The sequence below is a fragment of the Meriones unguiculatus genome, chromosome 18 (assembly GCF_030254825.1).
Source record: "Meriones unguiculatus strain TT.TT164.6M chromosome 18, Bangor_MerUng_6.1, whole genome shotgun sequence".
Classification (NCBI taxonomy): Eukaryota; Metazoa; Chordata; class Mammalia; order Rodentia; family Muridae; genus Meriones; species Meriones unguiculatus.
This window is the reverse complement of record NC_083365.1, coordinates 67,864,437-67,881,355: the sequence shown is the minus strand read 5'-3', so window position 1 is coordinate 67,881,355 and position 16,919 is coordinate 67,864,437. Positions and strand designations below refer to the sequence as shown.

Here is a 16,919-nt window from a genome sequence, read left to right as displayed (position 1 = left end):
AAGGTTTTAGCATAGAAAAACAAACAAACAAACAAACAAACAAACAAACAAAACCAAAAAACCCCCAAACTTGTGAAGAAGCAAGAACCAGGAGCCCCCAGAATGTTTTGTAAAATACAGTATTTTAATATGTTCTTGGAGAATTCATATATATAATGCCTGTTGATAACATTCATATCCACATCCCCTTAAGCTCCCCCTTTAGGCTCCCCATGTCTCCCTCCCCATATCATGTTTTTAAAAAATCTGTTTATGACCCACTGTGTCCAATTTATGTTTCCCAAATATGTATAAGATGTGGCCATCCACTGGGTTATAGACAATCTTCCAGAACCACATCCCTACAACACTGACTTCCTCTCCTCCATGGCGTGAACTGTGTCAGTGACTCTCAGGTAGGGATAGGGGCATGTTAAGCCCTCCCCACCCATGCAGGACCACTGACTGGCTTGGTCTTGTCCAGGCAACCATAGGTGCTGTACAGAAGACTCTGTATAGAGGCTCTCTCCAACCTCTGACTCTTCTGGTCTTTCTGCCCTGCCTTCCATGGTGATCCCTGAGCCTTGGGTGGATATGGGGTAGGATATGGATATCCCATTTATGACCAACATTCCACTGCACGTTTTTTTTTTTTTTTTTTTTTGACCAGCTGTGAACTCCAGAATGGATTTTAATTACTGTAAGATGGGCTGAAAGTAGTTCTGAAAAAACTCTTGAGGGCACACATCACTTTACTTTGAGACAAAGAATAAGAAATATTTTAAATTCTAGGAAATCTTCGAGAATATATGACCTATTCCATTAGAAATAACTCCGGTGAGAGCTGACCAGGCAGGAGGGGAAAGAGGGGATTGAAGGATCAGACCTCAGGCTATGTGAACTTGGTCTCATTATTGTAAGATGGCTGCACTCACCCTGCACACCCAATGATCCAGGTAGGAGCCGTGGAGGGAAACTCTTGGCTGGCCTCTGATTGAGTATGGCTGTAGCCCTTCTTGGTCAAGGGTGCACTTATGACTGAACCTGACAGATATTCACAGATAATGACTTTTTGAAAAGAGTCAGTGTGGAGACTGTTAGATTTGGAAGAGGGGGAAAAGAGGGTTTTGGGAAAGAGAGGCACCAAGTTTAACTGTCTGTCAGAGAAGACATTTATAAACCTCAGCAGGCAGGCAGAAAAGCATGATGGGATCTGCAGTAAGAGGCTTCAGTCTCAATAGACAAAGCAAGGTTTCTACTCTTAAGGGTTTCTGAGGGAAGAGGGGGTCTTTTTTCTAAAGAAAGCAGACATATTATGTAATGTGAGCTATGTGATCAGGATAGAGGAGTAGGCTTACATTTTTTTCACCAAACCCTCTTTATTTAGGGTTCTTTTATTTCCTTCCTTCTTTTTTTTAATTTACTTTTTTATTTATTACAACTTATTCATTTTGTATCTCAGTTGTACCCCCCCCTCCTCCCCTCCCAATCATGCCCTCCCTTCCTCTTCTCCTCCCATGACCCTCCCCCAGTCCACTGATGGGGAGGTCCTCCTCTCCTTCCATCTGACCCTAGCTTATCAGGTCTCATCAGGACTGTCTGCATTGTTTTCCTCTGTGGCCTGGTAAGACTGTTCCCCCCTCATGGAGGTGATCAAAGAGCCAGTCACTGAGTTAATGACAGAGACAGCCCCTGTTCCCATTACTAGGGAACCCATTTGGACACTGACCTGCTATGGGCAACATCTGTGCAGGGGTTCTAGGTTATCTCCTTGCATGGTCTTTGGTTGGAGTATCAGTCTCAGAAAAGATCCCTGGGCCCAGATTTTTTGGTTCTATTGCTCTCTTTGTGGAGCTTCTGTCCCCTCCAGGTCTTTCTTTCTCCCCCTTCTTTCATAAGATTTCCTGCACTCTGCCCAAAGTTTGTCTATGAGTTTCAGCATCTGCCTTAATACCCTACTGGGTAGAGTTTTTCAGAGGCTCTTTTGGGTAGGCTCCCATCTTGTTCCCTGTTTACTTCATCTTCCAATGTCTGTCCCATTTGCCTTTCTGAATGAGGATTGAGCATCTTACCCAGGGTCCTCCTTCTTGCTTAGCTTCTTTTGGTGTACATATTTTAGTATGATTATCCTATATTATATGCCTAATATCCACTGTACCATGTGTGTCTTTTTGCTTCTGGGATAACTCAGTCAGGATGATCTTTTCTAGCCACCTGCCTATGCTTGCTCTGCTCATATTTAGGGTTCGTAAACACATTTACCTCCCTTCAATCCTCTGACCTTAGTAGGAGAATACTAGGGAAAAGGGCTGTCAACCTCTTTTAGGGGATTACCAAACTCAGTTACCAGGATATCAGAAGTCCAGTCCAAAGGCTAACAATCAAACAGCAACAGGATTCAGAAGAAAAGGACAAGCCAGCAAAAGCCTCAAGACTCAGTTGGATTGCCCTGAGAAGTTCTCTGGAGACTTTCTCTCTGCAAAGTCAAGAGTGGAAACATGAAGATCAATGCAGTGATGTCAATACAAAAAGTGATGTCTCACTGTGCACAGGCTTCTATATATCTCCTCTCCTCAGAGTACACCCATGGATGTTCTCAGCTGGCCAAAGTCACACCTCTCACACAAGAGAGCTTACAGCAAAACATCATGTACCCTCTCACAGGACAGCTTTTAGCAAAACATCACATAACTCAACTGAGTCTTCAAAGAAACCAGAAACCTCCACTTCAAGCAGGACATATATGACTTGGGTTATATGTCTGAAGTCATTTTTTCCTCTGGCTAGGAGAATGGTCCATGCAATGTAGCAACAGTCAGATTGCCTCCAACCTCTGGATGGCATGGGACTGTATATGTTTCCAGATTGCGCACAGTTCTCTCTGCTTAGAGCCTGGTTACCTAGTCTGAGTTTCCTACCAGCGGCCCTTCCTAACAAAGCTACCCTTTATTATTTTGTGTGTGTGTGTGTGTGTGTGTGTGTGTGTGTATGTGTGTGTGTGTGTGTGTGCCATGTGTGTGCAGGTTCCTATGGAGGCAAGAAGATGGTATCGGGCCATTGTGACTGTAATTATAGATGATTTTGAGCCTCCTGAAGTGGGTTCTGGAAAGCGAATTTGGGTCATCTGGAAAGTTGCTGCTTTTCATCACTGAGCTCTTTCCAGACCCACAAGGCAATTCTGACTAGAAGGAACTTGTATGTGCCCATGGTCAGATACACTAGACTCAGAGGTTGTCTATAGACAGGAAAAGATTAACAGCGTAGCATCATGCATTATTCAGGACGGAGACTTGGAAGTCTAGACCCAAGTGAGGCCCAAAGGTTGAACTTCAGGGCTACATGGTCACAAAAATGAACATCTGTCCATGTTAATTCTGGGCATGGCTGTTCTGCCTTGAATAACCTAGACAGACCATAACACTTTTTTGTGTAGCTTTTGAGAATGCCCAGAATTCAACTGGGGAGATTAAATTATGTCTCTGGAGTGTGTGAATATCAAGGACAGTTGAAAGATCAGATCATGCTGTTTGGAGCTGCTGCGGATAGAAGCCTGTCCACATGTGGCTTATACTGGTGACTGAGAATTCTTGAAAATGATAACAGCTACAACATACACCGTTGGCTGGATGCATTCTATTGCAAAGGTCTTAGGTGTGGTTCCAGAATAGATTGACATTCTTCTCTGATTGGTATGTTTTAGATGGAAGGGCATGTGGATGAATTGAAAATAGATGGTGATGTGTTTAACTTTTTCTGGCCCATTTACCCCAGATAGGGCAAAAAACAATTCCACTCAAGGCTAGCTTAGTGAAGTAGTAAGTTTACTGGGCTTTCTTACACAGCATGGGTGAATATAGTCCTACAGGAGTACGAGTGCTCAGAAAATAGCTGTCTTGTTAAAAAGTCTTACCACATGGTGAATGGTGACCTCATGGAACCTACATAATGAAGTCTCCATCCCCCTCAGTTAGTCTTTAAGTTCCTGTATATTCCGGCATCTCCTCATATCATTTGCACCTAAGACGGGGGTCTGGACCCTGAGGCCACTGAGACTCTATTTCCGACCTCATGTTGTCAGCTTTATCACTGTTACCATGGACCTAGCTATCATTATTGCCATATTCAATTAGTTGTCATGGCTACCAGGCCTAGGAGTCTCTACCTCAAAATGGCAGTAGGATGATCATGTCATGCCTAGAGGGAAAACATTACACTGCAAAAAATGGCAAGAAAACAGGAGGTTAGAAAAGAAGAAATGATTTACATGAATGAAAGTATACTGTGGAGATGGATGTGTTTTGGGCAGCTCTGGGTTTCAAGGAGCAGTGGTAAAACAAACCAAGAGAAAAACAGGCCAAAGGAAAGACTCAGAAAAAGAATAAAAGTTAAACAAGCAAACAAACAAAATTCTCATGACCACAGTTCATGATAACACAGAAAAAAACCCAGCTTTGTCACTGTCTCAGTGTTCTTGGAGTCTAGTCCTGTGATGGAAAGGCTCCAAAAAGGTAGATTCAACACAATTAAAGGGAACATTTCTTTTGATTCTATTAAATTATTATACAGAACATGAGGTGGTTATGGGTTGGAATGATGACTGGGGCTAATGGGTGGCATTTACACGGGGTTGGCTTAGCGGGAAATTGGTCATTAGGACACCGTTCAGTGAAGAGGCACTGCTCGTGAGACAGTCAGAGACCCTGGTTATTGAGAATGGCCTGGCAGGCAGGTGGGGAAAGTGATTCCTCTATTGGTCAGTGATTGACTGGAAGACCTCTCAACCTTGCTTTGATTCCCAGGTGACATATTTCTAGAACCAAAGAGAGCTGAGATAAATCCTGGTGTGGCAGAATCCATTACAGGTTCTTTCTTATAGGTGACTTAAGTACGGTGTGATGCACATTGATGAAGTGAAGTTGGGGAGGAAAGAAGAAAAGACGGCAGGAACAAACAGGGTACTAACTCTGTGAACCTGTGCCTGAGCTTATGTTGCCTCATGCAAGTCTTGCAATTACTCTGTGATGCAGGGGTAACTAGCTTCAACCTTACAAACAGGGCTCAGAGAGGCTAAATGGCCTGTCTGAGATGACACAGACAGGTCCAAAGTCTAAGTTTTTCAAGATCTACCCCATGTTGTAGACCTCTTGGATGACTTAGACTGGCATTCTCCAGAATGCCACCACCTGTTATACATGGCTCTGATGGTTCAGCTACTAAAGTGACTGCTGTGCAAACATGATGCCCAGAGTTTGTGTTCCCAGCACCCGTGTAAAAGCCAAGTACAGGGACACATATCAACAACCCCAGCCCTCGGCAGGGGCAGGTGGAGACAAATGGATCCCTGTACTTGACTATTGGGCCGAGTTGAATGGATGAGCTTCAAGTTCAGTAAGGGATTCTGTTAACAAAAAAAGGAAGGCATCCAAAATCAACCCGTGTTCTCAGCACATAAAGGCATGCACGTGCACCTGTATGCATGTACTGGCATGCACACACTCTCTCTTGCACACACACACACACACACACACACACACACACACACACACACAGCCTTTGGAACTGTTGAGCATTCCGATAGCTCCAGAATGCTCGAACTCAGGCAGGGTCACCTGATAGTGAATGAGTTGGAGTGGATGTAAAAATACACGGCATTTCCAGTTCCGGTTAAGTGTAAAATGAATACAACTTCTCTTAATTGCTTCATCAATAAATATATCCCACAAATCATCATTATCATGTAATATATGATATTTGTACTGTGTTCTTATTTAGATGTCAGAAAAGAGAATTTTTCCCTCATGAATTTTTAACTCTCTCTTTTTAACATCTCTTGCTCTGTGTGTATATACCATGTGTACATGTATTCATGTGTATTTATGTTCACGTATGTAAGTGTGGGTTGTATTCATGTCAGGGTGCACATGTAAAGGTCAGAGGACAACCTCAGGTGCAGTTCTTGCCTTCTACCTTGGTTGATCCAGATCTCATGTTGATCTCCACTGTGCACCCCAGGTTAGCTGGCCAGTGGGCTTCTGGGGCTTTCCCGTGTCTTCCTCTCCTCCCAGTAGGAACACTGAGATTACAGGCACACTACTGCACCCCATTAACTTGGGTTCCAGGGATCCAAACTAAGGCTCTCATGGTTGTGCGGCAAAGGCTTTACCCACTACCACCCCTCTGGTTCAGATTTTACTTTCATTTAACCAAAGGCGAGTCATTTCAAAAGGGAAGAAAGCATAAATGATATTATCTCTAAGGCCTTTCAAGGTTTACATGTACTATGTAATGTCATACTTTTATATTAATTATGCGTTTACATTAATGTGTATTGTCTACACATATATAAATTTATGCTTATGATAATGTTGAAGCCAACATTTACCTATCTCTACTAACGTCAGCAGTAACTATAGACATAAGCAATGCTCCATCACCAGAAAACGGTTTCAAACCCTTTGCATGGTTATGGAGCGTATTACTTAGTGCTTTGCACATACTAACACATCTCTGTTCATTTGGCTCCTGGGTCTGAATTCATTGGTGCAATCCATTGAACATTCTGATATCTGAATAAAAAAATACTTTTCAAAATCCATCAAGTACAGTTTGTACTGCTCATGAACTCTTGGGTGTGTGACCTTCATAGGAGGAGGACCAACCCACCAGGGCCCAAACCCTTAAAGGAAGCTAACTCTCCCTTTTCCAGTAGCCATTAACTGCCAAGAGAGCCCGAGATAAGGATGGAGATTTGTGCTCACCTTCCTTCTCCAAGCTGGAGTTTTGGTCTGAGCCTGTGAAAGGCCCCATGCTGCTGACTCAACTCCTGTGAGCTCTGGTGTGTCTGCCCTACTGTGGCCAGAGAACACTCATGCCCTGTAGTCATCCGCTCCCTCTGACACAATTTTTCTGCCTCCTCTTCCACAATGACACCAGAACCTTGTGGTGAAGAGATATGATATAAATGTCCCATTTAGGGCACAAAGTTGGGTGGTTGGAGAAGGGAGGATGGATCTGAGAGTGGCTGGAGGAGGTGTAAATATGATCAAAATATACTGCACAAAATTCTCAGAGAACTAGTAAAAAAGGAGAAAAATATTAATCATTATTACCAATTAATATAAAATAGGGTTTTCTTTCCTAGAAATGCTGATCTTTTGGTGTCACTGAAAAGTCTAGAAACATTCAAGAAGTCCACTTGGGTTAGGATAGAATTCTCTGTTCAGTCTACAGTTTACATGAGTGAAGTCAGCAGCTGATCCATTTGGGTCTGACTTGCTCTGTGTACAGCAATCTCAGGCAGGTAGTTGACTTTCTCTGAGCCTGTTTGTTCCTTAGGGAGTCGGGGTAATAACACCAACTGTGTAGACTTATTGGATTAGAGAATTGTGCACACATGGTGGACAACAGGTTGGTGTTTCACCAGTGCTCATCACGATGCCATTCAGGTCCTTCATGCTCATCCATGCCTGGAAGTTTGGAGTGTGGCCATTGCCATCTTTCTTGGGTTCCTTTGCTTGACCAGAGTGCAAAGCCATTTGCCCACCCCTTGGGTAAGGGACAAGATCACCTTGAGTGTAGAAAATCAGTACCCTAGGCTGGGGAAATGGCTCAGTTGGTAAAGTGGTTTCTTTGCAAGCACAAAGACTTGAGTCTGATCTCCAGAACTCACATTTAAAAAGCGGTGTGTGTTGTCACATGCTTGTTATCCTGGCACTGGGGAGGTGGAGGCAGGTGAATCCTTGGGGCTAGTATAGCCAACCTGGTGAATTCTAGGCCAATGAGAGATGCTGTTACAAAAAGCAGGGTGGACAGTACCTGAGGAATGACAGGCTGAGGATCAACTCTGGCTCTACGTCCATGCATATACATGCACCTTCTCCAACATGAATGAAAACACACACACACACACACACACACACACACTCAGTATCCAAACTGCAGCCTGCTGCAGTTTGCCATTTCTTTTAATCATATTCCCAGGGTGTGAGTGGATTCCTCAGCTCCTTCTCTGTAAATGAAGCCTACTGTCACCCAGCTTCACCCTGTGTCTGTAGCTGAGATCCGCAGAACATGCAGACTGCAGGCCAGCCTTCCAGCTAGGAGCGGGTTAAAACCAACATTTGCAGATAAAGAGGTAAACATATTTACATTCCTCTCTCCACACCTTCTGCATATGTCATGCCGTGAATAGCTTCAGAGGTCTGTTTGTACTATCTCTCTAGAATTTTTACAGTCTGCAGGACACAAAATCTCTATAAAGTGACTTATTGAAATAGAAGCAGATTGGTAAAACCGTTTCCCTCTTATGAACTGTGAAGAATGATCCTCTAAATGAAATCAGGAAGGAACTGGACAGAATCTTGTTTAATGGTCTGACAAAATGAATCACAACGATTCCAGACATCCATCACTGCTAAAAGGGGACCACAAATGATCTGTGAACCACTATATATTGATTACCCGTGTGGTACAAGTGTCGGATTTAATGTTCACACACCATAGAGAGGCGGCAGGGACAGATGGTGCCTTAACTCTTCTTTGATAGATTTTAATGGTGAAATATTGATTTCTATCTGGCCAAGGCCTGCTGTTAGGGGCCAAAGTCATTTGTTGGGTATTGCCGGACACCCAGTTGGCCCAGCGTAATCAATCATTTTTGGCAAGGCAGGTGAAAATCCAGAGAGAAGCACCTTGGAACCCAAACTGAAGCGTGATGTGTCTGAACCCAGCCACCTAGAGGAAGAGTGGGGAGGGGGGGAGGGCGCAGCACTCGAGAGGACTCTCAGAGACGGTGCCTGTAAGGAATTATTAATGATAAGACATGTTTACTGAGGAGAGGCGCAGCGAATCAGGGCTGACATGACATAGTCCGGGAGCTTCGCAGAGAAAATGAGCCTCTTGCTAAGAGGGACTATATTTTATTTAAACACCCTTCTAAGGCTGGGAACTCAGGTAATCTGTTGTGTTACAACTCACTGGTTGTTCTTGCCATCCAGAGAGATAACACTGAGGCACTAATAGGAACACATCAATCACAATCAGCCTGCAATTCCAGCAGTGTCTCGTCCTCCCAGCTCCTCTTTTAAGCTCCTTAATAATGGTGATAACATAGTTGGGGGCTGTGGAGAGGGACTCTCCCCACCGAGGGTCATATTCATAAAGCGAAGAGCTTGCCAAGTCAGCACCAGGGGAACGGCTCTGTGGTGGGAAGGGCACGGAACAGCTGGGAGGGTGGAACTCCGACAGGGGAAGCATCTGTGGTCCCTTGTTCCCAAGGTGTGATGTCATGCCTGCCATCTTCCTTAGAAAGGCGTGTGTGCACCTATATGTAATTATCAAGCAACAAGATTAATTTTCCTTGTGTAGCTTATATCATGGTCTTAAAGGCAGTTGCCAAGTGGAACCCTCTACAGTTTGTAGCAATGGAGCTAAGTGGGTGGCTTCCCAGGAAGACTGATGGGAAGGGGGTGACTGCTTAGAGGTGGGTGTCAGGAGGGGTCACTCCTTACCTCCATAGTTCCTAGTTATCTTCAACCTCAAACCTTCAAGTTTAGCCACCTGTTTCCCTCTGACATCCCTGTAGGCTGTTGAAAGGCTATATCAAATTCATTATTATATCCCTGTACCCATAGAGTGTTCATGTATGTCTCTGAGGCATAAGTGCATTGGAAAATAGTTAGCCACGGGCTGGGTAGTTGGCTCAGTGGGTATGGTGCTTGCTGCTCAAGCATGACAACCTGAGTTCAGATCATCAGCACCCAAATAAAAACCTAGGCATTGTGGTGTGCGTCTGGATCCCCAGTATTGTGCTGGAAAAAGACAGGCTGGGGCCCCAGGTTCAGTGAGAAACTTTGTCTCCGACAATAAGATAGAGAGTAATCAAAGAAGACACCCAGAAATTGACCTCTGCCTACTGGCTCCTCCTCTTCCTATCACTACTATTAACACACACACACACACACACACACACACGGTTTACAGTGCCTTGCTTGTTGTGTTTGTCATGTGCATATATAAATATATACATTCAGAAAGGAATACACTAATCTTATTTAAAAGAAAAACTTATGTAGCACAGTTCTCTCTGTGGTTTGTGTTTTTAGGAGGCAGCACGGTGTGAAGAAAGCCTAAATTCTAGCAGCAGACTACTTGCACGAGGGTCTGCTGACTCTTCCAGTGATTACAGATGACTTGGTAAGTTGCTTCTAATCTGTGCCTCGATGGTCTCATCTTCAAATGAGAAAAAGTAGTAACACTGTTATTTCAAGTATCAGATGAGTTAGTCAACATCAGCCTTGCTTGAGTAGATATAAAATTTCTATGTTCTATAGCTCTGTGTAAATTATATAGCTTGAAAATATCCTAATCAGAATTAACTGTCAACCCTAGACAGCCTGAGAGTCACCTGAGAAGGGAGTCTCAGTTGGGAGATTACCCCATCATATTGGCCTGTGGGCATGTCTGTAGGGGATTGTCCTGATTGTTAGCTGGTATAGGAGGGCCCAGCCCACTGTGGGTGGTACCATTACTCGGGAGGGTGGTCCGGTACCATATTACAAACTTAGCTAAGCATAAGCCTGTGAGCAAACTAGAAAGCATCATTCCTCATGTGTTTTGTTTCTGCTTGAGGTCTTGTATGACTTTTCTTAACAATGAACTGTGACCTGAAAAGTGTAAGCTGAATAAATCCTTTAATAAGTTGCATGATGTTTGTACTTGTTACAGCAATAGGAGACAACTAGTATGGCATGATTCTGTATTCAAAATCTCTACATAAATGAATGCATATGAATAGAAACCTCTTATGGAGTTGACATTAAGAATGCCAGCAAACATTTGTCCTTTTCTCTGTGACATGGCAAGCCTACACTCTAAGCAGTAAGCTTATTTCTCTCTCTCTCTCTCTCTCTCTCTCTCTCTGTGTGACGGTTTGGTGAGGTCAAAAAACATCTTGGCTCATTACAACTCGTGCACACTCATGTGATTTCATATTGGAGCCTTAAGGGGTCTGCAGTGGCATGGCTGCTTATCTCTCAAAGTCTGTGCACAGAGATATGCACCAGGGACTCAAGCGCGTGAGGGTGCTGACAGACAAAGACACTGTGAAGCACAGTGAGCTCTGCTTTGTCGCCAGCCCAGCTGTGCTACCCTCTCCCAGATGTGAGCAGTACTGGCGGCAGATTCCGTTTAGATTATCTTGCTTACCTAATGATTTTTGCTTCACTGCCTTGCTCGATTGTGTTCACCAGGACGGCAGGCTATTAAAATGTCAAGGCACATTGAATTGTTGTTATCCGGGAGAGAGAGCTTTCCAATCCACCCAAGCTCTGAAGGTTGCATAAACTCCACAACAGTGTTCAGAGAGACTTTTCTGGTTCTGTACGTAGATGTGGGTGAGCAGGGAGGTTGGGAGAGAGAGAGGCACAGATGCAGGAGCTGCTATTTACATCAGCTTGAGTGTTCTAATTAAAAATATTAAAATTCCTTCTCCTCCTGCAGGTATTGGTGGCTCCTTTGCTTCAGAACGTAAAGAGTATCTACAATGAGAGTTAAAGAAAGGGCAAGGGGAAGGTGGCTCAGAGGGTCTGGATGCAGTGTCTGGGGCATTACTATAAGGCATCAGGTATTACAGCCCTGCCTGGCTTCTCTTTTAAATTAATTCTGGACCCTCCATGCCACTGCTGCAGAGACAGGGCAAAGTTCACAGAGAACTTCCCATGCAAACTTGAGAACCTGAGCTCGGACACCCAGACCTAAGCAAAAAGTCAGGTGTGGAGGTATCCAGCACTGGGAGACAGCGACCTCGCCTACCTGATAAGTACTAGGCCATTGATGAACCCCAATAAAAGGGTAGGGGAACAGAGCCTGAGAAAGACACCAGGGTTGTCCTCTGTTTCCCCGCATGCTCCCACCATCTCAAGCACGCACAAGGCAGATTGATTTAATGGATATTAAGATTTGGTTTCCCTTTTCTCTCTCCCTCAACCCTCGCCCTGCCCCTTTGAAGCAAGGCAGGCTCAGTTCTATCTTAATTGGATCTCCTGACAATCACCAGCAAAGTGGAGCTGAGTGTTCGTGGCCCATCACCTGGCTCCTTCAGGTCTGTGATTAGATTTGTCTAATTAGCCTGACTAGGAGGCTCGGAGTCCCTGGGCTGCGAGGGACAGGCAGTTGTCCTGTTTTTCTGGACACAAGTGGTGGTAACAGCCTTGGTTCCACGAACGCTGCTTTAACCTCTTCCACAGTGGGTGCTTGGACTTTGTTAAGTTTGGGTGAGGCTGGATGCGGGATACAGAGGAGGACTGAAAGGATGAATTAGTCAGCAACTGAAGGCAGACTAGCTCTCCTAGGATGCACCTGGGACAGTCTAGGCTACTTCATAAATGAGCTGAGTCATTTGGCTTTCCTCTAGCTGAGATCTAAGGTGTGTGGGTATGTGTATGTACGTGTGTGTATGTTCACTCATGTGCACATGCATGTCCATATGCAGGTGCATGTATGTGCTGTGCATGTGAAGAACAGAAGACAACCTCAGGTATCTTTCATCAGGTGCCAACTGCAATGCTATTCATTCATTCATTCATTCATTCATTCATTTGTTACAGGGTCTCTGACTGGCCTGGAGCTTGACAAATAGGCTGGGCAGGCCAGTCAGTGAGCTCTAGGCTTCTTTCTGTCTCTGCCTCTTTGGTACTAGGATTACATTATTATGCTTGGCTTTTCGTCCTTTTTAACATGAATTGTTAAGCTGTGGGGGCTTGAACTCAGGTCCTTCTGTTTGTGTGGCAAACACTTTACTAATTAAGCATCTCCCAGTCCCCAGTTTCTAATCCACAAAGTGGGAATAATAAAGATTACCTTCTAAGATGGCAGTGAGATTTCTGTGGGCACACGTCCATAATGTGGTTATCTTAGTGCCTGGCACCAAAGACGGCTGTTCTAGTTAGATTTAACTGTCAACTTCACACAACTGGAGTCATCTACTAAGAGAAGCTCAGTCAAATCAGATTGTTTGCCGGCATGTCTATGGTGGGCTGCCTTGATTGATGGTGTAGGGGGACAGGATCATTTTATGATCAGGCACTCCTGGGCTGTATAAGAAAGCTGGGGAAATATGCACCTGCGGACAGCCTTCTTCCGTGGTTTCTGCTTTAAGTTCCTGCTTGGGCTCCTGTCCTGACTTCTGCTCAGTGATAGACCAGGACCTGTAAGCTGAAACAAACCCTTTCCTCCCCTAAGTTGCTTTTGAGGATACTTGATCACCGCAACAGGGATGATGGCAGAAGAGCATCCAGGAGCATGGGTCTCTGAGGTTGGCACACGCTGGCTCATCCCAGTGCATACACACGCTTCTCCACACCAGCTGGCCTGCTCAGCCTTTCGTGGCTGCATCCTTGTCAGAATACTTCAATTTCTTTTCTTCTCATGGTTCGTCTTCCCTCTTGCTCCCACTTCTACAGTTTCCTCTGTTCATGTGGAACTTTTCTCATCTGGGCCCTAAGAAGAGTAACACAAACAAGGGAGGCAATATTTGAGGGATGGAGCAGGTGCCATTTCAGAACCAGAACCAAACCCACACTCTGGTGAGAGAAGCAAATCTCTTCCCTGGTCATCAAAAAACAGAAAAGGGAGAGCTGAACCTGGTTCCCAGCAGGACACACACCACACACGCTTGGAGATTCTTCTACCAGTGACATTTGTTGGACATGAAACCTTTCTCGCCTTTGTAGAAGCAGGAAGGCAGGAGCAGTCATGTCTCTATTTCTTCAAGTCTATGATAATAAAGTAGGACCTCAGTCATGATTTTTCTGTCTCCTGCCATGCCAGTGAACCTCAGTTGCTTAGTTATTAAGTTTTTGGTGGTTTCCTGAAATCTCAGTCTCTGGCCTATGCTGGCTGAGGCTGATGGTTGTGACAGCCTGGGGCTCGAAGTTTTGCTTGCAGACAAGTGACTTCTTAGATAACACTAAAACAAACCAACCAACAACCAGAAAGCAATGAACATTTTCCATTAGGAGTGACAGCCATTATGAGGACTTGGTTAGAAATTACTAGCATAATCCCACAGCATTGGGAAGAAAAACCAAGGCAAGACCTGAATTAAGAAAAAAGTTCTGCCTTGCTACTCGTGAAGCATTTTTGGATCTCCAGGTCTCTGTTTCTGCAACTGTACATGGCAGTAATGGTGTTTCTTACTAGGAGAGCTTGAAGGGTAACCGAAATTGCATAGGTGGGCCAGGGAACATTCAGTGAGTAAGAGCCCTCACTGCACAAGCATGAAGAACGGATTTCAAATCCCCAGCAACCACACACACACACACACACACACACACACACACACACACACACACAAAAGCTGAATATGGCCATGCATATCTATAGCATAAGTGCTGTGTAGGTGTGGATGTGTTAGAGTGGAGACAGGAAGACCACTGTGCTGGCTTCCAGCCTATCTCTAGTCTTGATAGAGGACCCTGTATCAAGGGGATACAGTGGAGAGTGAGAGAACAGGACAACAGCATCCTCTTTAGACTTCTGTACTTGCACAGATATGGACATACAAACAATGCACACATGTGCGCACGCGCACGCGCGCACACACACACACACACACACACACACACACACACACACACACACAGGGAAGGACGAAGGGGACAAAGGGAGAGAGAGAGAATAACTAACAGACCTGGGACTCCAGATGACTCCTGTAGATTCTTCCTAAATTGTCAGTGCTTTTCTTCCCAGGATCCCTGACTACTCAGGTTCTCATTGACACTTCCTGTACTACACATTTGGTCCAGATCTAGGACGGTGACTCTGGATTTTTGCTTAATTATTAAATTCTCAGGGATGAAGAGCTAAGTCGGTCAGTAGACTGTTTGCAATGCAAGAATAACAACCTCTGTTTTGATTCCCAGAACCTCCATAAAAATGTTGGGCATGGGAGCTAGGGAGATCTTACGGGAAAACCTTCGACTCTTATTGTGCTAATGTATATAGCATTAACCTGGCTTTTAAAGACATAGTGTTTACATCTATAGATCAGTGTGTTTTTCAACCCTCATCAGAGAATGTTAGCAGACAGTGATTAATATAGAGGCCCATCATGCAGAATTCTCAGCTTTACATGGGATGTCTATGTCATAGCGTCCACTTCAGAGCATTGGTGATCGTTAGGGACGAGGGGACCTTAAGACTAAGGGCCGAGGCAGTGGCCGACTAGAGGAAAGTGTTTTCTGGGCACAATGGGGTGATTGTACATATGAACTGACAGTACTTGTGACAGCATGCACAAGACTGTACATGATGAAGCCTGACAAAACACCAGCATGGAACAGAGAGGGGACAGGAAGTCCCACCCCTACCTGAGGAGTTATTGCCAACAGATACCTGCTGGGGAGAGAGCTCTTTTCTTTTTTTCTTTTCTTCTTGTATATGGCCCTGGAGAGGCCACCCACGCTCTGGTAGACGGACTTACCACCCTGCACATACTACTGGTGACACTTAGTGGACTCGGTGAGTTTAAGGAAAACACACACACACACACACACACACACACACACACACACACACACGACACTGGTAGGGGTTCTAGATATGAGAGGACTAGAAAGAAAGGAAAAGGGACTTGATCAAAACACATTACATACACATATGGAATTCTTTATCAATAAGACAACAGTTACAGCAACAAAGCGTTGGATGCAGTAGTGCTCACTTGTAATCCCAGTGCCGGGGATGCAGAGAGAAGTGAATTCCTAGGATGCACTGGGCAGCCAGGCCAGCCTATTGGGTAAATCCGAGGCAAGTGAAAGATGCTGTCTCAAGGAAGCAAGGTACAGGTTAGACAGCACCTGAGAAACAACACTGAGGTTGACCTCTGCTCCTCCAACCACAGGTATGTGTGTATGTATGTATGCATGTATGTATGCATGCACTGAAGGAGGTGAAGCTCATGTAGAATAAATGCTGTCTATTTCCTTTGTATTTTGTCTCATATAGCCACGGGTTGTCTTTTAAGTATGCAAGGCTACCATGAACACTTGACAAGCGACAGTTCTGCCTAGTGGTCACAGGCAATGAAAACCAGTGGCAGCCTTATGTCTGTCACTGTGTGATCAAGGCAGTCAGTCTGTGAGCCTTGGTGCTTCTGATGATAGATGCCCGAATGGAGGAGGGCTGGTTAGACAAGTGCAAGAGGTCACAGATAGGAAGAACCAGTGCTGTGTTGGGTAAAGAACCAACAAATGCTCAGTTAGCTATGGCTATCATTTCTAGCTGTGATGTGTTAAATGCGGTCTATTTATCCCTTTATCCATCTATCTGTCACCTATCCGTCCACCCACCCATCATCTTTCTAGCTGTCTCTCTATCGTCTATCCATCTACCACCTAACTGCGGGCCTCCCACTACAGCCTCTCAAATGCAGACCAACAGATATAATACCGAGCAGAAACTGTGCTGAAGCCTCTTTAAGGAGCATCATACCCAGTACAAGTTGTGGAGAAAGTGCATTTAATTTGCTCACTTCACCCCCAAAAGAAGTTATTTAATGCCAGTTAATATTTGACATTTTTAGCCTCACTTTGTAAAGCAAATGGTATAGTAAAATATGTTAATATTGGCAGAAATCTCATTAGCCTTAAAAAGTAAGATTATACATATAGCAACGATCTGAACTCTGAAGAAAACAGCTGCTGCTGCTCTTTTAGATATTCTATCTCCCTTCCTTGTGTGAAAGAATACTTCCACGACATTTGCTCTGTTTGTCCCAGACACGTCTGCAGGGCTACATGTGGTATAAGGACACAGTGAGTCACTGATCTCAAAGAATCCCATGGTACTAAGACCAGCCTAGTGGACACACCTGAGGCGAGATAAAGGTGCAGAGAGGATGCTACCAAGTTCAGGGCTTGCATTTCTCAGGCTCAAGAAAC

At 44.6% G+C, this 16,919-nt stretch overlaps 1 protein-coding gene across 1 annotated transcript in view; it reads left to right on the top strand.

The window, feature by feature from the left end:
* Insig2 (insulin induced gene 2) overlaps positions 1–10,683 on the top strand; it is a 103,651-nt gene extending 92,968 nt beyond the window's left edge. The window contains exon 6 of the mRNA XM_060371708.1: positions 10,083–10,683. Coding sequence (XP_060227691.1) covers positions 10,083–10,169 — 87 coding nt within the window. The 3' untranslated portion in view covers positions 10,170–10,683. The remainder of the gene's footprint in view (positions 1–10,082) is intronic.
* The last annotated feature ends 6,236 nt before the right edge of the window (positions 10,684–16,919 follow it).